Source organism: Heptranchias perlo, chromosome 7 (assembly GCF_035084215.1).
Source record: "Heptranchias perlo isolate sHepPer1 chromosome 7, sHepPer1.hap1, whole genome shotgun sequence".
Classification (NCBI taxonomy): Eukaryota; Metazoa; Chordata; class Chondrichthyes; order Hexanchiformes; family Hexanchidae; genus Heptranchias; species Heptranchias perlo.
The window spans coordinates 54,031,493-54,058,645 of record NC_090331.1 but is presented as its reverse complement, the minus strand read 5'-3'; the positions used below and the strand labels follow the sequence as shown (position 1 = coordinate 54,058,645).

Sequence of the window (27,153 nt, the reverse complement as noted above, 5' to 3'; positions counted from 1 at the left end):
AAAAGAATAGTGGTTGTTCAAAATGGTTGCTTTTTGGTTGAGTGGGAGATGATGGGACAAGAGAACAAGGCCAGCAGGTAAGCTTGGGATTTAGAAGCTAGCACATAGAAGACAGCATCATTACTGCTAATAAGCCTGGGCTACAGCATCATTACTGCTAATAAGCCTGGGCAATGGGACAGAAGATGTGCTGTAGGGACACCAGTGATGGGAGACTGTAACCACAGCATTACAAATTTACATAGGCAAAACTCATTATAAATCTTGACAAAGAAATTTATAATCGGAGAAAGTTGACACAAAAAATGTGACAAAAACATGACAACAAGAAGGCGAGTTGTGCAGATCAGGCTCCATGTCCACGTTTGGGGTGGTTATAGAAATTCTGTAGCTCAGAAAGGCCTCAGTTGAGGCAAAAGTATGCAACATTAAATCAATGAATTCCAAATGCTGTACAGATCAAACTCAATTTCCTGATGTGATAACTTGTGTACACACAAAATAATACAGGATAATTTTGTAGCACGCAGTAAAGTCTGATCATGGTCTGGAAGCACTTAAGCTCCAAACTACCAAGTTACTTTAACTTGCACAGAGAGAAAACTGACCACAAAGGATGGTGTATAAGGTTACAAAAGGTTCTGAATGCTGAGTCCCCCTTCTTAACAAATGTAAACACTATTGAAGGGGTGAGGTTTGAGATGCATGTCAAATGGGTGGGAGTTGGGTTTAAGAGATAACAGACAAAAAAGGAGCTGAATCAGAAGAGGAAAATACGTGTTTGGTGGTGGGCCCCTAGATCCTGTTCTGTGTTCCCAGTTTCTCCTGTTTGCATTTTTACCTGCCTTGTTCCACACCTCCTCAGCTATTTACATGTTCTCAGTGACTTGTAAACGTTCTCGATTTCTCTTAAAATGCCTCCTATTGTCTAATATGACTTCTGCCATTTAATCATCTTTTTTCTGCTTAAGCTCTTTACAGGTCATTCTATTTCTTTGTATGTGTGTGTTTTCCCCTCCTCTTCCTTTTGATCTGTTCCTTTTAAAATGCTGTTCATCTGTAATATCCTCCAGCTGTGATGAAGGGTCCGCACCTAGGGTTACCAACTCTGGTTGAATGTATTCATGGGGGTTTCATCACATGACCTCCTGCCTTCACCTGCCCCGCCCCCACCTCCCGCCATTGGTCACTCAACACATCCATCCTCATGGCGCATTGTCTGCCCACGCCAATTGGAAAGTGAATAGACTCTCCATTACCTGATTAGACTCTTCATTACCTGATTAGATAATTCTTGACTGTCAGTCAAACAGCCTATTTTCCCACCACCAATATTTTATAAATTATTCCCGAAAGTGTTCAAAGAAATTGAAAAAAGGAAACATTTTTTTAATGCCTCTATGATTTTTCTCCTAGAATAATTGCAGCAGTATCCTGGAGATTAATCTTCAATTCCTGGAGATTCCAGGATATTTCTGGAGGGTTGGCAACCCCATCCACATCTGAAAAATCAACTGATTGGCTCTCTCCACAGATGTTGTCTGATGATTTTGTTTCAGATATCTAGCATTTGCAATTTTTTTGCTTTTTGTTTAGCAATAGTAATTTATTTTTCTGAAAATTCCCAATCACTCTGAAATTTACAACCATTACTCACTTGAACAAAAACAGTCCTTTTAGCACTTTTGAACAATGTGTTAAAATGTATTTACTGGTTGAACCTTTTGACTAATTAAGTGATATGATTCTATTTATTAATGTATTATCTCATAAAATAGGAGTATACACAATATATACAGGGAGGAAGCTTCATCTGTGGATATCAGCGGGACTTGACCAGGAAACTAATTGGAACTTTGGTGGGAGACAGCATAAATCAGGGTTGTTTTAAGAGCTAGACTGAAGAACTGGAGCATTCAAATCCACTTTAACCACTGCCTTTCAATCCACAACATGGGTTGTTCAAATCCTTTCTTCTGTAGGGCACATGCAGATAGGTTCACTTTCACTCTATAGAGCAGAGGGTTATCAGCAAATGAACACCACTTTAATTTTGTTTATGCTTAAAATGTGAGGCAATATTTTAAGTATGCTGATGAGTTGCAACTGAGTTGCAACTCTCCACTTGCTTGGATGAGTGCTGCTCCAACAACACTCAAGAAGCTCGACACCATCCAAGATAAAGCAGCCTGCTTGATTGGCACCCCATCCACCACCCTAAACATTCACTCCCTTCACCATCGGCGCACAGTGGCTGTAGTGTGTACCATCCACAGGATGCACTGCAGCAACTCGCCAAGGCTTCTTTGACAGCACCTCCCAAACCCACGACCTCTACCACCTAGAAGGACAAGAGCAGCAGGCACATGGGAAAAACACCACCTGCACGTTCCCCTCCAAGTCACACACCATCCTGACTTGGAAATATATCGCCGTTCCTTCATCGTCGCTGGGTCAAAATCCTGGAACTCCCTTCCTAACAGCAGAGTGGGAGAACCGTCACCACACGGACTGCAGCGGTTCAAGAAGGCGGCTCACCACCACCTTCTCAAGGGCAATTAGAGATGGGCAATAAATGCCGGCCTCGCCAGCGACGCCCACATCCCATGAATGAATTTTAAAAAATGGAAATTTCACATTATATGTTTATCAAAATATTTAAGCCGTAGTGTCATCACTTGCTTGTTTATAATTCAATTTCAGGAAAACTATAGGTTCATCTTTCCTATGTGTGCCAATGGCACTTGGCTTTACCTTCTCACCACCACTCTTGATTTCACCACTGTTGCTCCGCTGTCCGATTTGCCTATTTGAAATCAAGTCATGGACAAAGAAGAACTTTCTGCAGCTCACCGGCAAGACCCAAGCCATCCTGTTAGCTCCCCAACAGAAATTCTGCACTTTACTACATGATTCCATCTCCCTTCTCTGATGTCCATTCAATCTCAACCCGACACTGCACAACCTCAGCGTCTTGCTAGATGCTGAAATTTGCTTCAAATCTCACATCTAGTTTATAACCAAGACCACTTACTTCCACCTGGAAAGTATTACCTGTCGCTGTCTCTATTTCATCCCCACTGCCACTGAAACCCTTCTTCATGCCTTTGTCACATCCAGAATTGACTTTCCCAAAGCTTTCCATGCCAGCCTCCCAAGCTCCACACTACATAAATTCCAATGATTCAGAACTCCGTTGGCATCCTATCCGGCACACTTATACTCACTTATCACCTCTACCCTGCTGATCTCAGCTGACTCCCCATCCATCAGTTCTCAGTGCAAAATCTTCACACTTGTCTGCAAAGCCCTATATGGTCTCATTTCTCCATACCTCAGCAGTCTCCTTCAGACCTATGTTTCCACTCCCATCTTCTGCTCTTCCAACTCTGTTGTTCCTCCCTGCCATCACTGACATGGCAGGATCCCTCCAACCAGCGCTGCTGGTACAAGGCACTTGTATTCAAGTCTGGAGGGACTCAGCTGCATTTGAATACCGATTCGAAGAAGCTGTTCATTTCTTCTTAGTGGCGCACTCAGAGCCTTCAGCCTGAGGAATATTTTATGAGGGTGAAGATTTAGCAAAGTGGGGGAAGAGTAACTTGTAATCGAATTGGTGTTGGGATTCTATTGAAAGCTTTGGGTTGATACCATTTTTTAATTCCGATCGGTACAAAATATAGCAGTAACCCAGCGCAGGACATTAAAAATGTTCAGAAATTAGGGTGTCACCTTCAAAATAGAGGGGCAGACAGTGTACGATCTCCATATTTAAGAGACCCGTTTTGTGGATGTTATCGTCTGTCCATGCCTTCTTAAATATTAGAAAAAATGCATCTCCAGTCCTCAAATAAAGGCTTTGCAGGAGAGGTGGCGCGTAGATTCCTCGCTATGTCCCACGAATAGCATTTTTTAAACATTTAGAGCCCTGTCCAGGGGAGCGTTATTGATGCAGACGCACAGACATTGCAGACCCAACGGATGCGTTTCGTGCTGAGGGCGGATGATGAGACTCGTGTGACTGAGCTCGCGTGTCCCGAGCTCCGCTCCCTGGAGGGTAGCGCGCGGAGATGGGTCGTCATGGTTACCGCATTGACAGGCTGCACCAGTGGGGGAAGATGGTCATGTGTTGAAGCAAAATGGCGGCTTGGAGGACGGAGGATGCAGTGTGATGCAGAATACTAGTCATTTTACAGTGTTCATGGTACACAGTTTCCTTATAATATTTGCTTTTTGAAACAGTTTTTAAAAAATACTTTTGCATAGAAGTCCACATACATTTCCTATTTTTTTTCGTGTGGACTGGTCTTTAATCAGAATAAAATGTTTTTGTTAGTTTCTTAGCAAGTTAGGAGATGTAGTCTCAAATATGTAATTTATGGCTCATATTTTCATGTTTAGAGAGGAAGGGTTGAGGTGTCCTGAAGCGCTTGTGAGGTTGGTGACTGGCATTGGGTGTGTGAATCAGTGACTGGACATTGAGCAGCTCCGAAAGGAAAGAACCGGATTCCCAGCAATAATGGCTTTAACTGTGTTTGGTAAGTTGCACTGACAAACTTGAATACAAAGACATCTGATGTTTCTATTTATTCTTCTCGAAGCGGAATCCGTTACACTTGCACTGCGGAACAGCGTTTTGTTTTTAATATGATTAAACGGGAATTGTGAAAGATGTATGTGGGCTGGAGTCTGGTCATTGTGTTTGTTGCTCTACGTAAAGGCTTAAATTTAAGGGCGTATGCTCCCAAACATAGTATGGTAGCAAATTTTATTATGGACAGTTAAGTTACAGAAGTTTATTTTGTAATGGAAATTTGTTTGATTTACAGTGTGATTATTGCATTCAGAAAACAGTTAATATTTAATTTAGCAGTTTTTAATAAGTAGTGTCTTTAGTGCGTTATGTACATTAATCCTGAACTGGATTAATCTGCAGAATTGAAATCTCCTTCCAGTTTTAATCTGCACAAAATGAGCTAACCATAACAGTGCAGGTCATATTTTGTAGGTCATAATAAAACTGAATAATTGTTTTATATCAATATTACTGATATAAATTACAGAAAGCTATTTTGTTTCAAAGGTTGATCAGAGTACATATACAATCTGTAAAACAAAGTGGCAAATTGTTTTGTGGGGGAGGGAGGAGAGGAATTATTTTTATTAATTTATTATCTGCTCAATGACAAAAATTAATTCATAAAATCAAAATAATTAAGAATCCATCCACAAGTTGTTGAGTCATGCTGCCACTACTACTGATTCCACTTGTCAGATTGGCATGAAAAAAATGTGCTGGTGTGACCCTCTGTGTATATGCAGACTGCTAGCACTTGCATTTGAAATCAGTTCAGTGGTCAACTCCTGAATTATTCCAGCTCAGACCAGGCAGCACACAACAATACCAATTCAGAAACAAAGCAAGGATGAAATTTTTTTTTTAGTTCATAGAATCATTAAAATTATAGCAGAAGGAGATGATTTGGCCCATTCTAGCTGCACTAACTATAGCTCTTCAACTGGAGCATTCTACCCTAATTCATTTTATGAAAGGGAAATCGTGTTTGACAAATTTATTAGAGATTTTTGAGGATGTAACTATCAGGGTAGATAAAGGGGAACCAGTGGATGTAGTATATTTGAATTTTCAAAAGGCATTCAACAAGGTGCCACGTAAAAAGTTGTTACACAAGGTAAGGGCTCATGGGGTTGGGGGTAATATATATTAGCATGGATAGAGGATTGGTTAAAGGACAGAAAACAGAGAGTAGGGATAAACGGATCATTCTGAGGTTGGCACGCTGTAACTAGTGGGGTGCCGCAAGGATCGTTGCTTGGGTCTCGGCTATTTACAATCTATATTAATGACTTCGATGAAGAGACCGAGTATAATGTATACAAGTTTGCTGACGATGCAAAGCTAGGTGGGAAAGTAAGCTGTGAGGAGGACACAGAGTTTGCAAAGGGATATAGACAGGTTAAGTGAGTGGGCAAGAAGGAGTATAATGTGGGAAATGTGAGGTTATTCACTTCGGTAGGAAGAATAGAAAAACAGAATATTTTTTAAATGGTGAGAAACTATTAAATGTTGGTGTTCAGAGAGACTTAGGTGTCCTTGTACAAGAAACACAAAAAGTTAGAATGCAGGTACAGCAGACAATGAGGAAAGCAAATGGCATGTTGGCCTTTATTGAAGGGGGTTGGAGTACAAGAGTAAGGAAGTCTTACGACAGTTGTAAGGGCATTGGTGAGACCTCACCTGGAGTACTACGTTCAGTTTTGGTCTCCTAATCTAAGGAAGGATATACTTGCCTTGGAGGCGGTACAACAAAGGTTCATTAGATTAATTCCTGGGATGAGAGGGTTGTCCTATGAAGAGAGGTTGAGTAGAATGGGCCAATACTCTCTGGAATTTAGAAGAACAAGAGGTGATTTCATTGAAACATATAAGATTCTGAGGGGGCTTGACAGGGTAGATGCCGAGAGGTTGTTTCCCCAGACTGGAGAGTCTAGAACTAGGGGCATAGTCACTGGATAAGGGGTTAGCAATTCGAGACTGAGATGAGGAAGAATTTCTTCTCTCAGAGGGTTGTGAATCTTTGGAATTCTCTACCCCAGAGAGCTGTGGATGCTGAGTCATTGAATATATTCAAGGCTGAGATAGATGACCCTAGGGGAATCAAGAGATATGGGAATCGGGTGGGAAAGTTGAGGTCGAAGATAAGCCATGATCTGATTGAATGGCGGAACAGGCTTGAGGGGCCATATGGCCTACTCCTGCTCCTATTTCTTATGTTCTTATTTGCTTGCCCTTTCCTGTATATCTTTTTACATTCTTTTCAAATACTTATCCAATTTTATTTTAAATGGTCTGGTTTCTGCTGGTATCCACTTGTGGTAAACTATTTTATATTCAAATAACTCAGTGGAAAAAACTTCTAATTTCCCCTTAGTTCTCCGAGTGATAATCCTCAGTCCTTGCCCCCTTGTTACAAATTCACCATCCTTTGGAAACAATATTTTACCAAATACCCTCTCAAAACCCCTCATTATTTTGAAAACCTTTATTACACTCCCCAAATTTCTGTGCTCTAGTGAAGAAAGCCCCAATAATTTGAGCTTTTCCTCATAACTATAACTTCTCATTTCACGTATTGTTATAGTGAATCTTTGCTCCACCCCTCCCATAGCTCTGATATCAATACTATAACAGTGTTACCACAATTGCATGCAACATTCCAACTATGGCCTAACTAATATCTTGTGCAAATTCACTACTTCATTGTTTTATATTCATTGTTCTTAAATATAAAAACTAGAATTCATTTGCATTTTTATGGCCTTTTAACCTGCACTTTTACCTTTAAAGATGTATATATTTGCACCTCAGAATGCACTCTTCCTCCACCCTGTTGGAAACCATACTATTTCAGGTATACTTCCTTTCATTGTTTTTCCCAAAATGCTTCACATTTTTCTACTTAGCACTGTATCTGACACCTATCTGGTAACCTGTCTATCTTCCTGCATTCTTCCTCATGGCTTGCCATGCCCCTAATTTGATATTATCATTAAGCTTCGATATAATTTGCCTGTGTCCAAATCATTTATATAAATGGAAAACAAAAAAGGTCCAGCACAGATCCCTGAGGTATGACACACATTCCACCAATCCAAGAAACAGTTACTTACCCCAATTCTTTGCTTTCTGACCCCTAGCTATCCCTTTAGCTATGTGGCTACACTCACTTCAATATCATGCAACTGAATTTTCCTAAGTCTCTATGTGACTCCTTATTGAACGCATTCAGAAAATACATCCACTGCATTCTATGTATCTATGTACTCTGTGATTTCCTCAAAAAATTAAAATTATGACCTTTCTCTTATAAATCCATGCTGACAATACCTGATTAACCCGTGGCTTTCTAACTGTTCACTAATTTCATCCTGCTTTGTGGACTCCAGGGGGGTAATTTTACCACCCAAGGATGGATGGGTGGATTGGTAGCGGATGGGAAGGTGAAAAATTTAAAACCCAACCCCAACTTGCCTCCAACCCGCCCACTTCCGGTTTTAATGGAGGCGGGTCGGGACGGGGGTCGGGTGATGGGTGACCAATCCGCTCTCGAGGCGGGTCGGTCAGTAAAATCTTTAAGGAGGCTGCGTGCCTTCATTTTAATAGCTGTTTTATTTTTAACTCCTGGGGGCCGGGATTCCTTGGCCTTAGAATCATAGAATCGTAGTACGGTTACAGCACAGAAGGAGGCCATTCGGCTCATCGAGTCTGTGTTGGCTCTATGCAAGAGCATTCCAGCTAATCCCACTCCCCCGCCCTATCCCTGTAGCACTGCAATCTTTTTCCTTTCAAGTGCTTATCCAGTTCCCTTTTGAAGGCCATGATTGAATCTGCCTTCACCACCCCCTCGGGCAGTGCATTCCAGATCCTAACCACTCACTCTGTTTTAAAAAAAAGCCTTCCTCATGTCACCTTTAGTTCTTTTGTCAATCACCTTAAATCTATGCCCTCTGGTTCTTGACTCTTCCACCAATGGGAACAGTTTCTTTCTATCTACTCTGTCTAGACCCTTCATGATTTTGAATACCTCTATCAAATCTCCTTGCAACCGTCTCTGTTGTAAGGAGAACAGCCCCAACTTCTCCAGTCTATCCCTGTAATTTAAGTCCCTCACCCCTGGAATCATTCTAGTAAATCTCTTCTGCACCCTCTCTAAGGCCTTCACATCTTTCCTAAAGTGCGGTGCCCAGAACTGGCAATACTCCAGCTGTGGCCGAACCAGTGTTCTATAAAGTTTCATCATGACTTCCGTACTTTATGCCTCTATTTATAAAGCCCAGGATCCCATATGCTTTTTTAAGCTTTCTCAACCTGCCCCGCCACCTTCAACAATTTGTGCACATATACCCCCAGATCTCTCCTGTACCCCTTTTAGAGTTGTGCCCTCTGGTTTATATTGCCCCTCCTCATTCTTCCTAGCAAAATGTATTTGTGCACATATACCCCCAGATCTCTCCTGTACCCCTTTTAGAGTTGTGCCCTCTGGTTTATATTGCCCCTCCTCATTCTTCCTAGCAAAATGTATCACTTCGCATTTTTCTGCGTTAAATTTCATTTGCCACGTGTCTGCCCATGCCACCAACCTGTCTATATCCTCTTGCAGTCGATCACTATCCTCCTCACTGTTTACTACTCTTCCAAGTTTTGTGCCATCTGCAAATCCAAGTCTTTAATATATATCAAGAAAAGCAGTGGTACCAGCACCGACCCCTGGGGAACACCACCGTACACCTCCCTCCAGTCTGAAAAACAGCTGTTCACCACTACCCTCTGTTTCCTGTCCCTTAGCCAATTCTGTATCCATATTGCTACTGCCCCCTTTATTCCATGGGACGCAATCTTGATGATAAGTCTACCATGCGGCACTTTATCTAACGCCTTTTGAAAGTTCATATACACCACATCAACTGTATTGCCCTCATCTACCCTCTCTGTTATCTCATCAAAAAACTCTTATCAGGTTATTTAAACACGATTTGCCTTTAACAAATCCATGCTGGCTTTCCCTAATCAATCCACACTTGTCCAAGTGACTGTTAATTCTGCCTCGGATTATCGTTTCTAAAAGTTTCCCCGCCACTGAGTGGCCTATAGTTGCTGGGTTTATCCTTACACCCTTTTTTGAACAAGGGTGTAACATTTGCAATTCTCCAGACCTCTGGCACCACCCCTGTATCTACAGATGTTTGGAAGATTATGGCCAGTACCTCAGCAATTTCCATCTTGCATCCCATCCGGACCGGGTGACTTATCTACTTTAAGTACAACTAGCCTTTCTAGTACCTCTTCTATATCAATTTTTAACCCATCCAGTATCTCAACTACATCTTCCTTCACTGAGACTCTGGCAGCATCTTCTTCCTTGGTAAAGACAGATGCAAAGTATTCATTTAGTACCTTGGCCATACCCTCTGTCTCCATGAGTAGATCTCCTTTATGGCCCCTAATCGGCCTAACCCCTCCTCTTACTACCTGTTTACTGTTTACATGCCTATAGAAGACTTTTGGATTCCCTTTTATGTTGGCCGCCAGTCTATTCTCATACTCTTTCTTTGCCCCTCTTATTTCCTTTTTCACTTCCCCTCTGAACTTTCTATATTCTGCCTGGTTCTCACTTGTGATATCAACCTGACATCTGTCATGCGTCCCTTTTTTCAGTTTCATCTTGCTCACTATCTCTTTTGTCATCCAGGGAGCTCTGGCTTTAGTTGCCCTACCTTTCTGCCTCGTGGGAATGTGCCTAGTCTGTACCTGAACCATCTCCTCTTTAAAGGCTGTCCACCATTCAATTTCAGTTTTGCCTGCCAATCTATGATTCCAATTTACCTGGGCCAGATTGTTCTCTTCCTATTGAAATTGGCCCTCCTCCATTTGAGTATTTTTACTTTAGAGTGGTCCATGTCCTTTTCCATAGCTATTCTAAACCTTATGATACTATGATCGCTGCTCCCTAAATGCCCCCCCACTGACATTTGCTCCACTTGGCCCGCCTCACTCCCTAGAACCAATGCCTCCTTCCTCGTTGGGCCGAAAATGTATTGGTTAAGAATGTTATCCTGATGAAAGTTACCTGATTCTCGCCACGGTCAGGAGGAGCGGGATTGTTTCCTTCAGGCCTAACAAGCTTACCTGCTGCAATCCAACACGTGATCAGCCGCCACCCCTTCCCCCCCACCACGATGGTGTACCCTACCGATGTCTCCGACCCCTCCCCCCTAGCAATGCCTCCGACCTCCCCCGCCCCCCCCCCCCCCAATTTCGCTGAACCCCCTCACACCCAACCAATGTTTCCACTCCCCATCGATATCTCCATCCCCACACCCCCCCCCCGATGTCAGACATACCTGGCATCCGCTCCCCGGCTGCTTTCCCACCCTGCAGACAGCCCGCCTGTCAATCTGGCTGCCTGTCGGGCGGGAAACTGGCTCAAAAAATTTAAAAGACGTCCTCACATCAAAATCGTCAGGATGACCGGGAAACCCATACTTTCGGGTTTCTCGCCCAGAAATGTTCACCCCCGTCCCCCCAGCTCTCCATGGCTCAGAGTAAAAATCTAGGCCCAGAAGGTTATTAACAACATTTACCTGACGAAGGAGGAAGCCTCCGAAAGCTTGTAGATTTCAAATAAAAATTGTTGGACTATAACTTGGTGTTGTAAAATTGTTTACAATTGTCAACCCCAGTCCATCACATCTCATTTCTAGAGATTTTTGGAAATTTATGTTTAGTGCCTCTGCTATTTCCTCCTTTACTGTGATGCAAACCATCTAGGTCTGGTAATTGCTACTTGTAATCCCATTAACGATTTAACCTGTGCTTTCTCCAACTCGTATTTAATTATCTTCCACTGCTGACCTGCTGTTTGAACTGCCGTTTTTTCCAACCAATTAATGTGGGCTAAGTTTGCTTTCATCCCACCTCTCTCAATTGATGATATTCTCTTGGTGGGGCTCTTTTATATGAAAAATAACCTCCCCTCCCCGGTCTCCCCTTCTCCCCCCCCCCTCCCCGGTCTCCCCTTCTCCCTCCCCTCCCCGGTCTCCCCTTCTCCCTCCCCTCCCCGGTCTCCCCTTCTCCCTCCCCTCCCCGGTCTCCCCTTTTCCCTCCCCTCCCCGGTCTCCCCTTCTCCCTCCCCTCCCCGGTCTCCCCTTCTCCCTCCCCCCCCCCCCCCCCCCCCACCCCAGTCTCCCCTTCTCCCTCCCCCCCCCCCCAACCCCGGTCTCCCCTTCTCCCTCCCCCCCCCCCCCCACCCCGGTCTCCCCTTCTCCCTCCCCCCCCCCCCCACCCCAGTCTCCCCTTCTCCCTCCCCCCCCCCCCCCCACCCCAGTCTCCCCTTCTCCCTCCCCCCCCCCCCCAACCCCGGTCTCCCCTTCTCCCCCCCCCCCCCCCCACACCCCGGTCTCCCCTTCTCCCTCCCCCCCAACCCTGGTCTCCCCTTCTCCCTCTCCCCCCCACCCCGGTCTCCCCTTCTCCCTCTCCCCCCCACCCCGGTCTCCCCTTCTCCCTCTCCCCGGTCTCCCCTTCTCCCTCTCCCCGGTCTCCCCTTCTCCCTCTCCCCCCCCCCCCCCCACCCCGGTCTCCCCTTCTCCCTCTCCCCCCCCCCCCCCCACCCCGGTCTCCCCTTCTCCCTCTCCCCCCCCCCCCCCCCCCCCCCACCCCGGTCTCCCCTTCTCCCTCTCCCCCCCCCCACCCCCCACCCCGGTCTCCCCTTCTCCCTCTCCCCCCCCCCCCCCCCGGTCTCCCCTTCTCCCTCTCCCCCCCCCCCCCCCCCCCCCCCCACCCCGGTCTCCCCTTCTCCCTCTCCCCCCCCCCCCCCCCCCCCACCCCGGTCCCCCCTTCTCCCTCTCCCCCCCCCCCCCCCCACCCCGGTCTCCCCTTCTCCCTCTCCCCCCCCCCCCCACCCCGGTCTCCCCTTCTCCCTCTCCCCCCCCCCCCCCCCCCACCCCGGTCTCCCCTTCTCCCTCCCCCCCCACCCCGGTCTCCCCTTCTCCGCCCCCACCCCACACAAATCTCCTCCTTCCCTACTTCATGTACTCCTGTCATTATACCCTTCCATTCTTTGCTCCTTCGTGTGCTTATAGAGCTTTCCCTTAAATGCATCTATGCTATTTGCCTGAACTGGTCCTTGTGATAGCACGTACCACATTCTTGCCACTCTTTGGGTAAAGAAGTTTCTCCTGAATTCCCTATTGGATTTATTAGTGACTATCTTACACTGATGATCCCTAGTTTTAAACTTCCCCACATGTAGGAACATAGGAACAGGAGTAGGCCATTCAGCCCCTCGCGCCTGCTCGGCCATTTGATAAGATCATGGCTGATCTGTGATCTAACTCCATATACCTGCCTTTGGCCCATATCCCTTAATACCTTTGGTTGCCAAAAAGCTATCTATCTCAGGTTTAAATTTAGCAATTGAGCTAGTATCAATTGCCATTTGCGGAAGAGAGTTCCAAACTTCTACTACCCTTTGTGTGTAGAAATGATTTCTAATCTCGCTCCTGAAAGGTCTGGCTCTAATTTTTAGACTGTGCCCCCTACTCCTAGAATCCCCAACCAGTGGAAATAGTTTCTCTCTGTCCACCCTATCTGTTCCCCTTAATATCTTATAAACTTCGATCACATTACCCCATTACCTTCTAAACTCTAGAGAATACAACCCCAATTTGTGTAATCTCTCCTCGTAACTTAACCCTTGAAGTCCGGTTATCATTCTAGTAAACCTACGCTGCACTTCCTCCAAGGCCAAAATGTCCTTCCGAAGGTGCGGTGCCCAGAACTGCTCACAGTACTCCAGGTGCGGTCTAACCAGGGTTTTGTATAGCTGCAGCATAACTTCTGCCCCCTTGTACTCTAGTCCTCTAGATATAAAGACCAGCATTCCATTAGCCTTATTGATTATTTTCTGCACCTGTTCATGACACTTCAATGATCTATGTACCTGAACCCCTAAGTCCCTTTGGACATCCACTGTTTTTAACTTTTTACCATTTAGAAAATACCCTGTTCTATCCTTTTTTGATCCAAAGTGGATGACCTCACATTTGTCTACATTGAATTCCATGGGCAAAACTGTGGCAAATTCACCTAATCTATCAATATCGCTTTGTAATTTTATGTTTTCATCTACACTGCTTACAATGGAAATACAGTGGAAACATTTTCTCTACGTCTACCCTATCAAACTCTTTCATTATCTTAAAGATTTCTATCAGGTCACCCCTCAGCCTTCTCTTCTATTGAGAAAAGAGCCCAGCATGTTTAGTCTTTCCTGATAAGTATATCCTCTCAGTTCTGGTATCATCCTTGTGAATCTTTTTTGCACCTTCTCCAGTGCCTCTATATCCTTTTTATAATTTGGAGACCAGAACTGTTGGCCGTACTCCAAGCATGGTCTAACCAAAGTCGTATACAAGTTTAACATAACTTCTCTGCTTTTCAATTCTGTCCCTCTAAAAATGAATCCCAGTGTTTGGTTTGCCTTTATTATGGCCTTATTAACTGTGCCACTACTTTTAGTGATTTGTGTATCTGCACCCAAGATCTCTTTGCTCCTCCACCACATTTAGACTCTTATTATTCAAGCAGTATGTGGCCTCTTTATTCTTCCTACCATCTATATTTACCATATCTATATTGAAACTAATTTGCCAATTATACACCCATTCTACAAGTTTATTAAGTCGTCTTGCATTTTAACGCATGTTTCCTTTGTATTAACGGCATTCCCCCCCCCCCCACAAATTTTGTTTTGTCCATAAATTTTTAAATTGTACTTCTGATTTCCAAATCGTTAATGTAAATTGTGAGCAACAGTGGTCCCAGTACCATTCCCCATGGAACACCACTTCCCACCTTTTGCCAGTCTGAGTAGCTACCGTTAACCCCTACTCTCTGTTCTCTGTTTTCTGTTTTGTAGCCAGCTTGCTATCCATTCTGCTACCTATCCCCTGACTCTACATGTTCTGGCCTTAGTCATGAGTCTGCAATGAGTCCACCTTATCGAAGGCCTATTATATCGAAATATATTACACCTACAGCATTACCCTTATCTACTCTTTCTGTTATTTCTTCAAAGAATGCAATAAGGTTAGTCAAGCTTGACTTTCCCTTCTGAAATGCGTGCTGACTACTCGATTATGTTTTTGTTTTCTAGATGTTTTTCTATTACACCTTTGAGTAAAGATTACGTTATCTTTCCTACTACTGACATTAAGCTAACTGGTCTATTGTTCCCTGAAATAAGAACAGAAAATGCTGGAAAAGCTCAGTGAGTGAGGCAGCATCTGTGGCAAAAGAAACAGAGTTAACATTTCAGGTCAAAGACCTTTCGTCAGAACAAGGCTTTTCCAGCATTTTCTGTTTTTATTTCAGATTTCCAGCATCCGCTTTATTTTGCTTTTGATGTCGTTCCCTGGACTTGTTCTATCTCCCTTTTTTAAAATATAGCGATTAAATCACGTTAGCTGACCTTCAGTCCACTGATACTATTCCCTTTTCCAATGAATTTTTATATATATGTAATAGTGCCTCTGCTATCTCTTCCCTAATTTCTTTTAATATGTGCAGATGCAATCCATCCAAACTAGGGGTTTTATCCTTTCCAAGTTTGAATAGTTTATCAAATATCTCCCCCCTTTCTATCTTAAATGTCTTCAAATCTTTTTTGATCTCTCCTTCTAATGTCATGCCGACTATGTTAGTCTCGCTGGTAAATACTGAGGCAAAGTAACCATTCAATATTTCTGCCATTTCGCTGTCATTACCTATGAGTTTGTCTTGTGCATCCCTTGGTGTCCCTATCCTGATTTTTCTTTTGTTATTTATGTGTCTGTAGAATACTTCACAATTTCTTTTTATATTCCTTGATAATTTAATTTCGTAGTTCCTCTTTGCTTTCCGAATTGTTTTTTTGACATCCTTCTTAACCTCTTCATAGTCCCTTTTGTCATCCTCTCCTTTATTGTCTATGTAATTAGAGTATCCCTTTTTTTAGTTTCAATTTTACCTTTATCTCTTTATTCATCCATAGTGTTACATTGTTGGCTTGTTTGTTCCTGTTTTTTAGAGGAATATATTTCTCCTGAACTCTGTTGATCACCATTTTAAATATTTCCCACTGCTGGTCTATCTCTTTTGTCAATATTTTTTTCCCATTTACCTTCCCGAGTTCCATTCTCATCCCCTCAAAATTAGCTTTTTTCCAATTTATTACTTTGGTCTTTGTCTTACTTATGTCTTTCTCAATCATCATTTTAAACCATGTTATGTTATCACTATTGCCTAGATGTTCCCCTACGCTTACTTCTCTTACATGCTTCGGTTTATTTCCGATTACTGGATCCAGCAGTGATTCCCTTTTTGGGCTTCTCACATACACTAAGAAAGGAGTCATGTACACATTGTAGAAACTCCATTCCCCTTTTCCCTTCCCCTACGTCTTGCCAGTTTATTTGGTGCTAGTTGAAGCCTCCCATGATGATTATTATTCGGTGTTTTTTTACTCATTTCATAGATTTGCCTACGTATTTCTTCCTTTACTTCCCTTCCGCTATTAGGTGGTCTGTAGAATATGACTATTAACGTGATCGATCCCTTCTTATCCTTTGTCACAATCCATATGGATTCTGTTTCTATCTTAAAATTATTTATGTCCCTCTTTTCTATTGCCATTATGTTGTCTCTAATTAGTACAACTACTTCACCTCCCTTCTTCCCTATTCTTTCCAAATAATGCTGAATATGTAACCGTGGGGATGTTATAGCGACCCGACTGACAATTTTGCAGATCAGCTAACTTGACGCAAACCAAGGATCAGACCTGGGATATTCCTGTTCTGAATGGCTCAGCTACTTGTTGGATAAAATTTCTGAGCGCTGCCAGGCTGTATTAAAATAAGAATAGACATTATTTCTTTGGTGTTGGGGTTGTTGGACAGAGGAAAATTACGAATTTCATTAAAAGTGCAAATAAGGAAACTTGCTAAATTTGGGGTTGGTCAAGAATGGCGAGGGTAACAGCCTTAGTTCTGATCCCACTCCACCTATCAGTTCCAGGATGCCCTCTGTTTGGTTTATGATGGCAGTTCTTGAGAGAGTCACTATTTGGGGTTATGGTCTTTGGCCATTAGTTATTGGGTATCCCAATTCTACATCATATAACCATTTAAGAAATGAAGTGTTTGTGATAGTTATCTTCCTGTCTGAAATGTGAAGCAGATGATTTTGTGTCCCCTAATACCAAATGGAAATTGTGTCTGCTTATAATTGTCACTACTAACTCTCTTGACAGGTGGAACTGGTAAATGTGGAGAAAACAAGGCAACAGGGATTCATCTTTGAGTTTGCCCTTCTCATAAGCGATTATATGTAGTATATACCACCTATGCAGATCAGCATACTTGTTTACTGGGAGGAGAGGATGTATTTCTTACACTAGCAAATCTTCTGTGGTGCTTTTCACAATAAGTTGGCACATGCATTGTTTAATAAGGATATGAACATTATACCATATAAAACAATGTCATCATATTGGCTGCTTCACACAATATGATCGCCTTCATGAACTGCAAGGAAGTTTACTGTTAATGCACATCTGGTTTGAGATGACTACCACAAATTGTCAGGCAGGTCTGTGCCTGCTTTCCTAGTAACTGCCATGATGCATATTTATATTGTGTCATCCTCCCCCTGTTTGCCCCTGCACAGCAAATTAAAGGCTGGCTGCATGGAGACAAAGGCTATATCCTGCATGCTTGGCTTATGACTTTTCTTTGGAGCCCACGCCCAATTGCAGAACTCTGCTTTTTTTTTATTCGTTCATGGGATGTGGGCGTCGCTGGCAAGGCCGGCATTTATTGCCCATCCCAAATTCCCCTTGAGAAGGTGGTGGTGAGCCGCCTTTTTGAACCGCTGCAGTCCGTGTGGTGAAGGTTCTCCCACAGTGCTGTTAGGTAGGGAGTTCCAGGATTTTGACCCAGCGACGATGAAGAAACGGCGATATATTTCCAAGTTGAGATGGTGTGTGACTTGGAGGGGAACGTGCAGGTGGTGTTGTACCCATGCGCCTGCTGCCCTTGTCCTTCCAGGTGGTAGAGGTCACGGGTTTGGGAGATGCTGTCGAAGAAGCCTTGGCGAGTTGCTGCAGTGCATCCTGTGGATAGTACACACTGCAGCCACTGTGCGCCGGTGGTGAAGGGAGTGAATGTTTAGGGTGGTGAATGGGGTGCCAGTCAAGCGGGCTGCTTCGTCCTGGATGGTGTCAGGCTTCTTGAGTGTTGTTGGAGCTGCACTCATCCAGGCAAGTGGAGAGTATTCCATCACACTCCCGACTTTGCCTTGTAGATGGTGGAAAGGCTTTGGGGAGTCAGGAGGTGAGTCACTTGCTACAGAATACCCAGCCTCTGACCTGCTCTTGTAGCCACAGTATTTATGTGGCTGGTCCTGTTAAGTTGCTGGTCAATGGTGACCCCCCAGGATGTTGATGGTGAGGGATTCGACAATGGTAATGCCATTGAATGTCAAGGTGGTTAGACGCTCTCTTGTTGGAGATGATGATTGCCTGGCACTTGTCTGGCGCGAATGTTACTTGCCACTTATCAGCCCAAGCCTGGATGTTGTCCAGATCTTGCTACATGCGGGCATGGACTGCTTCATTATCTGAGGGGTTGCGAATGGAACTGAACAGTGTGCAATCATCAGCGAACATCCTCGTTTCTGACCTTATGATGGAGGGAAGGTCATTGATGAAGCAGCTGAAGATGGATGGGCAAAGGACACTGCCCTGAGGAAGTCCTGCAGCAATGTACTGGGGCTGAGATGATTGGCTTCCAACAACCACTATCATCTTCCTTTAATCAGATCTATGGATCAACTACAGCCATCAAACAATGATTTAGATATATAGACAAGTCTGGTTTCTTCCTGTAATAGAGCCCAGAAAGAGTGTCACATATGATTGTGGTTTGCTGTAATTTGCATAACTTTACTTTGCAATAGGGACAACACCAATGGAGAAAGATGTTTAGCATAGTGAGGGAGAGGACACTGATGTCGAGGATGGTGCAGAAGTGGGAAAGATATAGCAGTTTCCTGCAGCCAGAATGGTTTGGCAGCAGCTCAATGAAGAGAACTTCAGCTGAATGCGAGGGTATGACATGATAGCTATTACGGAGACATGGCTGCAGGATGGTCAGGATTGGGAACTAAATATACCAGGTTATAAGGTCTACAGGAGAGACAGGGAAAATGGAAGAGGGGGAGGAGTAGCCTTAATGATTAGAGATGAAATCACTTCAATGATAAAGGGGGATATAACGAGAGGTAAGCAGCCAACAGAGACCTTGGGCTCGATATTGCCAGTGCTGCGGGTTCGCGGTGGGGGGGGCTATTGGGCGCGTGGGTAATGCGCCCGGTGAAATCAGTCTGCCCCACGTGCGATCGCAGCCTAATTGGATCCACTTACCTGGTCTTCCGGGTTCCCCACTGCTGATCTGCGCGTCGGGCGGACTGCGCATGCGCAGTAAGCTCTGTCAGCTGGAGGAGCTCTATTTAAAGGGGCAGTCCTCCACTGACAGATGCTGCAACAAATCGGAAAAAATACAGCGTGGAGCAGCCCAGGGGGAAGGCTGCTCCCAGGTTTAATGATGCCTCACTCCAGGTATCATTGGATGGGGTGAGGAGGAGGGGGAGGACAGAGATCTTCCCCCTGGCGGGCGGGAGGAAGCCGCCTGCCTCTGCCACCACGAAGGCCTGGCTCGAGGTGGCAGAGGAGGTCACCTGCACCACCAACATATCTCCCACCTGCATACAGTGCAGGAGGCGCTGCAATGACCTAAGTAGGTCAGCCAAAGTGAGTACACTTACTCATTCCCCTACACTCCATCTGCCACATCACCGCCCCCACCCCACATCTCCTTCTGCACTGCCAACACTACTCTGTCACATCACTCCTCACACCCACTCAAACCTCATCCTCATCTTACCTGCACTTACTCACCTCGCCAGTACTCATCCCGCCACTACCACTCAACCCAATCCTCATACATCTCATGGCTCTATCTCATACTCACCCTCTCATGCATCTCTTTCACAGTCAGCCTCACTCAACCAGCCACATATGTGCAGTAGGAAGCGGAAGGCAAATGTGTTGTGAGCATGAAGGGGATGAACAAGGGTGTTTGAGGGTTTGTCATGGTTTTTACTTATATTTAATTTCTGATCAACTCACATCACATATTATATTGGCACCACTACTGCCACATCTTTGCGAATCTTGTCTGGTTTATGCAATGATGCCCTTTCCTGAGGATCACAATGGAGACCCACAACTGATGCCACCCATTGTGTCACTGCAGAGTGGGTGTAGGTGTATTTGCAGGGCTCTTTTGTGCAGACGACTGAGAGACGTCGGCGATGTTCCCGGTGGCACCCTGGAAGGATGCGGAGGAGAAGTTGTTGAGGGCAGTGGTGACTTTGACAGCGACAGTTAAGAAGATGGTGCTCAGGCCAGCCGGGAGCAGCTCGGCATGAAGGAGGCTGCAGATGTCCACAACTACATGTCGAGTGACTCTGAGCCTCCGTATGCACAGCTGCTCAGAGAGGTCCAGGAAGCTGAGCCTCGGTCTGTAGACCCTGTGGCGAGGGTCGTGCCCCCTGAGACTCATCTCTCTCTGCGGTAGCCCTCCCTCCTGCTGTGCAGGTGGATGTGTCACAGCACTGTGTTGTGGAGCTCCACGTGTCAGAGGTGGACGGCTTGGCCGGCGAGGCTGGTGATACTGTTCGCCCTCCGAGGAGGGCATGACTGCAGCTACGGCGGCCCCCATCCGGAAGATGTACATCTGAGGGGGTCTGCAAGGTAGGTACATGTCTCTGGACCCCGGGGTAAGTGTGCAAGTTGATGAATTTGATTGTCAGGCGGAGGGTGGTGGAGGCCAAACTTTGTCCCAAGTGACAGAGTGGCCTCCTGCAATGAGTGAGGATCTGCCCCCCCACCTGTCAAATGGACCTTTGCAGCTGCCACAGGCTGATAGCTGCAACACGTCCATTTCGACTGGGAGTGTTTCCCCCAGTATGGGAAACAGTCCCAGTTGTTTCTAAAATCCCACCCCTCCTGACATATTCCCTTAATCAGGTCTGTTAATGACCTGAAATAGCAAGGCAAATGCTCTTAAGTGGCACCCCGCCGGCTTTAATTGCCTGCGGGAGTCCCACGAGGGGGCTGTGCACACACGTCGGCGCGTCTGTGGGGAACCCGGAAGTGGGCAGGTTGGAGCCGGGCTCCCGACCCGCTCCAGGATTCCCCGATTTTTGGAGCCCCCCCACCCCCCCCGCCGCAAGGAACGCACCCGATAGCAGGTGCTAAAATAGAGCCTCTTATGGGTTGAATTGAGAAATAGGAAAGGATCTAAGGCTATAGTGGGAGTTGTATATAGGAGCCCTGGCAGCAGCTCTGAAGTGCTAGATCGTGTCAATGCATAGATTAGACAAGCGTGTAAGAAAGGCATAGTGGTCTTAGTGGGGGACTTTAAACTTCACATAGATTGGGAAAAGCAGACTAGCAACTGTCAGAAAGGTAGCCAATTTCTTGAGTGTGTCCAGGATAGTTTTCTACAGTAGTATGTCCTGGAGGCAACAAGGGGGCAAGCCATACTAGATTTAGTAATGAGTAATGAACCAGATTTAGTTAACTGCTTAACTTTGCGTGAACATCTATCCAATAGTGGTCATAACATGATTGAGTTCAATGTAGTGTTTGAAAGGGAAAAAAGTGAATCAGCTGCTAAGATTCTAGACTTGGGCAAGGCTGACTTCAATGGGATGAGGACAGAGACTGTCCACAGTAAACTGGGCAAATCTGTTAATGGGTGAAACGACTGATGATCAGTGGGAAATGTTTAAAGAAACATTTAACGTGATACAGAATCGGTTTATACCCCTGAGGGGCAAGAACTCTACTTGCCAAAAAAAACAGCCATGGACAACTAAAGAGGTAAGGGACAGTATAAGACATAAGGAAAGGGCATACAAAAAGGCAAAAAATGGCACAGATCCTGGCGACTGGGATAGATACAAAGACGAACAAAGGGTCACAAAACAGATAGTAAGAGCTACAAAAAGAGAGTATGAAAAGAAACTCGCAAGGGATAACAAAACCAATACGAAGAACTTTTATAGTTATATTCGGAAAAAGAGGGTGGTCAGGAGCAGTGTTGGCCCTTAAAACTGAAAGTGGGGATATTGTCATTGACAATGGGGAAATGGCGGACATGTTGAACAATTACTTTGCGTCAGTATTTACAGTCGAGAAAGAGCATAGCATGCCGGAAATCCCAAGAAAACTTATATTAAATCGGGGACAGGGACTCGATAAAATTAACATAAGTTAAGCAACAGTAATGAAGAAAATAATAGCACTAAAGAGTGACAAATCCCCAGGACCAGATGGTTTCCATCCCAGGGTTTTAAAGGAAGTCGGTGAGCACATTGCAGATGCCCTAACTATAATCTTTCAAAGTTCTCTAGATTCAGGAACTGTCCCTCTAGATTGGAAAATTGCACATGTCACTCCGCTTTTTAAGAAAGGAGAGAGAGGGAAACTGGGGAATTTTCGACCAGTTAGCCTAACATCTGTTGTGGGGAAAATGCTGGAGTCTATAATTAAGGATAGGGTGACTGAACACCTCGAGAATTTTCAGTTAATCAGAGAGAGCCAGCATGGATTTGTGAAAGGTTGGTCGTGCCTGACAAACTTGATTGAATTTTTTGAAGAGGTGACTAAAGTAATGGACAGGGGAATGTCAATGGATGTTATTTATATGGACTTCCAGAAGGCATTTGATAAGGTCCCACATAAGATACACATAAGATACTGTTAGCTAAGATAGAAGCCCATGGAATCAAGGGAAAAGTACGGACTTGGTTAGGAAGTTGGCTGAGCGAAAGGCGACAGAGAGTAGGGATAATGGGTAAGTATTCACATTGGCAGGATGTGACTAGTGGGGTCCCACAGGGAACTGTCTTAGGGCCTCAATTATTCACAATATTTATTAACGACTTAGATGAAGGCATAGAAAGTCTCATATCTAAGTTTGCCGTGACACAAAGATTGGTGGCATTGTAAGCAGTGTAGATGTAAACATAAAATTACAAAGCGATATTGATAGATTAGGTGAATGGGCAAAACTGTGGCAAATGGAATTCAATGTAGATAAATGTGAGGTCATCCACTTTGGATCAAAAAAGGATAGAACAGTGTACTTTCTAAATGGTAAAAAGTTAAAAACAGTGGATGTCCAAAGGGACTTAGGGGTTCAGGTACATAGATCATTGAAGTGTCATGAACAGGTGCAGAAAATAATCAAGAAGGCAAATGGAATATTGGCTTTATATCTAGAGGACTAGAGTACAAGGGGGCAGAAGTTATGCTGCAGCTATACAAAACCCTGGTTAGACCGCACCTGGAGTACTGTGAGCAGTTCTGGGCACCGCACCTTTGGAAGGACATATTGGCTTTGGATGGAGTGCAGCGTTGGTTTACTAGAATGATAGCCGGACTACGAGGGTTAAGTAACGAGGAGAGATTACACAAATTGGGGTTGTATTCTCTGGAGTTTCGAAGGTTAAGGGGTGATCTGATCGAAATTTATAAGATATTAAGGGGAACGGATAGGGTGGATAGAGAGAAACTATTTCTACTGGTTGGGGGTTTTGGGAGTAGGAGGCACAGTCTAAAAATTAGAGCCAGACCTTTCAGGAGCGAGATTAGAAAACATTTCTACACACAAAGGGTGGTAGAAGTTTGGAACTCTCTTCCGCAAATGGCAATTAATACTAGCTCAATTGCTAAATTTAAATCTGAGATAGATAGCTTTTTGGCAACCAAAGGTATTAAGGGATATGGGCCAAAAGCAGGTATATGGAGTTAGATCACAGATCAGCCATGATCTTATCAAATGGTGGAGCAGGCGCGAGGGGCTGAATGGCCTACTCCTCTTCCTATGTTCCTATTAACAGTCATGTCCAAAATATGTCCCAGTCCTTCCACCCTGCAGTCAACATCTGCCCAAATACTAAAGTTGATATTCATGTCACCTAACATCGCAAGATCGCCAGCTACTAAGGAGCACTCTCTGAAAACAAAAATTTCAAAACGCACTGTGGTTTTACTGGCTTACAAGATGGCCAGCAAAGCCTGGTCTGGTCTCTTTCATGCTTTCTGCCATTGTGTGCAAGATCGCTGGCAGGCATTTTGTGCTGCTTAGCTATTCATTTTCTTCTATAGGCTGTGTCCTCGAGGTCTTCATCTCTGTCCTCTGCAGCAGGCAGGGCTAGGATGTGAGGTCACCCTTCAGCATCATGTTTCTTAGGCAGTCCTATCCAGCCGCCCTTACTTCTACGTACTTGTGCTCGGTGAATCTCTGCTCTCGCCTCTAAACTACGCGGGGTGCCAGTCTCTGAGCTGGCGCTTGCTTGGGTAAGGTTGAATGATGTTGCACCTTCTGGAGGGCTGTCCCCCTCTTCCTCTGTTCCTGGTGTGCCCTCTAGAGTTTCAGGATCTGAGAATGAAGCGAAGGACAAGGGTTATGAGTTGTGGCAAGGGTAAGCAGAGACAGTAGCTGTTGAAAGCAGCAGTCCTTTATCATGCATAGTGTGAGACGGTGAAATTTTAGTGAGACGGGAAAGAGGGTGAGATGGCCAAAAAACATGCGGGACGTTTCCTTCAGCCTCTCCAGAGGCCACGCTCCTGATGTGCTCCCTGTCCACAATGTCCATGACAGTCTCTTCCCGAGGGAGCAGGATGTATATGGATGGTGGGCGTCCTGCTATAGCTGCATGCTCCTGCAAAAAAGAAGGGAGTGCGTTAGTGTTGAGGTGGTGAAATCCTTTGAGCATAAGGAATAAGAGCAGGAGTAGCCCATACGTCCCCTTGTGCCTGCTCCACCATTCAATAAGATCATGGCTGATCTTCGATCTCAACTCCACTTTCCCGCCCCCATCTCCATATCCCTTTATTCCCTTAGTGTCCAAAAACCTATCGATCTTGAATATACTAAATGACTGAGTATCCACAGCCCTCTGGGGTAGAGAATTCCAAAGATTCACAATCCACTGAGTGAAGACATTTTTCCTCATTTCGGTCCTAAATGGCCGAACCCTTATCTTGAGATTATGACCCCTAGTTCTGGACTCTCCAACCAGAGGAAACAGCCTCTCAGCATCTACCCTGTCAAGCCCTCTAAGAATTTTATCCGTTTCAATGAGATCGCCTGTCATTCTTCTAAACTCCAGAGAATATAGGCACATTCTACTCAATCTCTCCTCAGAGGACAACTCTCTCATCCCAGGAATCAATCTAGTGAACTTCGTTGCACCCCCTCTAAGACAACTATGTCCTGCCTTAGATAAGGAGACCAAAACTGTACACAGTACTCCAGGTGTAGTCTTACCAGAGTCGTATATAACTGCAGCAAGACCTTCTTACTCTTATACCCCAACCCCCATGTAATAAAGGCTAACATACCTCTTGCCTTCCTAATCGCTTGCTGTACATGTATGTTAAATTTCTGTGATTCATGTACAAGGACACCCAAATCACTTTGAATACCAATGTTTCTTAGTCTCACCTTTTTAAAAAAAAATTCTGCTTTTTTATTCTTCCTACCAAAGTGGATAATTTCTAATTTCCCCATATCATACTCCATCTGCCCCTTGTCGCCCACTCAGTTAACCTGTCCATATCCCTTTGCAGCCTCTTTGCAACCTTCTCACAGCTTTTCCACCTAACTTTGTATCATCAGCAAACTTGAATACATTACACTTGGTCCCCTCATCTAAGTCATTGATATATATATTGTAAACAGCTGAGACCCAAGCACTGATCCATGCGGCACCCCACTAGTTACAAGCTGCCAACCCGAAAATGGCTTGTTTATTCCTACTCTCTGTTTTCTGTCCATTAACCAATCCTCAATCCATGCTAATATAGTACCCCCAATCCCATGAGACCTAATCTTGTGTAACAACCTCTTATGTGGCACCTTATCGAATGCCTTTTGAAAATCCCAAATATACTACATCCACTGGTTCCCCCTCATCTACCCTGCTAGTTACACCGTCAAAAAACTCTTAATAGGTTTGTCAAACACGATTTCCCTTTCATATAACCATGTTGGCTCTGCCTAATCATATGATTTTCTAAGTGCCTTGTTACTACGTCCTTAATAATAAATTCTATCATTTTCCCTACTACTGATGTCAGGCTAACTGGCCTATCGTTCCCTGTTTACTCTCTTCCTTCTTTCTTGAATAGCGGTGTTACATTTGCTACCTTCCAATCTACGGGGACTGTTCTAGAATCTAGGGAATTCTGGAAGATCAAAACTTTGGCATCCACTATCTCTGCAGCCACCTCTTTTAAAACTCTAGGATGTCGGCCATCAGGTTCAGGGGATTTGTTGGCTTTTAGCCCCATTAACTTTTCCAGTACTTTTTCTTTACTAATCTTAATTACTTTAAATTCCCCATTTTCATTAGACCCTTGGTTCCCATTATTTCCATTATGTTTTTGGTGTCTCCTACTGTGAAAACAGATACAAAATATTTGTTTAAAGTCTCTGCCATTTCCTTATTCCCCATTATAATTTCTCCTGTCGCTCCCTCTAAGGGACCCACCTTTACTTTTGCTAATCTCTTCCTTTTTACGTACTCGTAGAAGATCTTATAATCTGTTTTTATATTTCTTGCTAGTTTACTCTCATATTCTATTTTTTCCCCTCTATCAATTTCTTGGTCATCCTTTGTTGATTTCTAAAACCCTACCAATCCTCAGGCTTATTACTGTTTTTGGCAACACTGTAAGCCTCTTTTAATCTACTACTATCCTTAACTTCTCTATTTAGCCACGGTTGGATCACTTTTCCCGTAGAGTTTTTATTCCCCAAGGGAATGTATGTTTGTTGAGACTGTGCAAGTCAGAGTAGAATATTATTGAGCTGGTTAGGAGATTGGTTAGGTGATGGAAGACAGAGAGTAGGGATAATGGGTATGTCCTCGAATTCGAAGGAAGTGACTAGTGGTGTCCCACAAGTATCCGTGCTGGGGCCTCAACTATTCACTATATTTATTAATGACTTAGATAACAAAATAGAGAGCCATATATCGAAGTTTGCCGATGATGCAAAGATTGGTGGCGTAGTAAGTAGTGTAGACGGAGCATAAAATTACAAAGAGACAGGGATAGATTAAGTGAATGGGCAGAACTGCGGCAGATGGATTTCAACGCAGGTAAGTGTGAGGTCATCCATTTTGGACCAAAAAAGGATAGATCAGAGTATTTTTTAAATGGTGAAAACCTAGGAACTTTGAAGGTTCAAAGAGATTCAGGGGTCCATGTGCACGCATCACAAAAAATAATCAAAAAGACTAATGGAATGTTAGCCTTTATAACTAGAGGAATATAGAAGGTTAAGGGGTGATTTGATTGAGGTTTTTAGGATTTTCAAAGGAATTGATAGGATAGATAGAGAGAAACCTTTTTGCTGGTGCGGGAGTCTAGGACAAGGGGACATAACCTT

General features: G+C 44.4%; 1 protein-coding gene across 1 annotated transcript in view; it reads left to right on the top strand.

Annotated features, from left to right (window-relative positions):
* The first annotated feature begins 4,421 nt into the window (after window positions 1–4,421).
* chn1 (chimerin 1) overlaps window positions 4,422–27,153 on the top strand; it is a 190,975-nt gene continuing 168,243 nt past the window's right edge. The window contains exon 1 of the mRNA XM_067987580.1: window positions 4,422–4,538. Coding sequence (XP_067843681.1) covers window positions 4,520–4,538 — 19 coding nt within the window. The 5' untranslated portion in view covers window positions 4,422–4,519. The remainder of the gene's footprint in view (window positions 4,539–27,153) is intronic.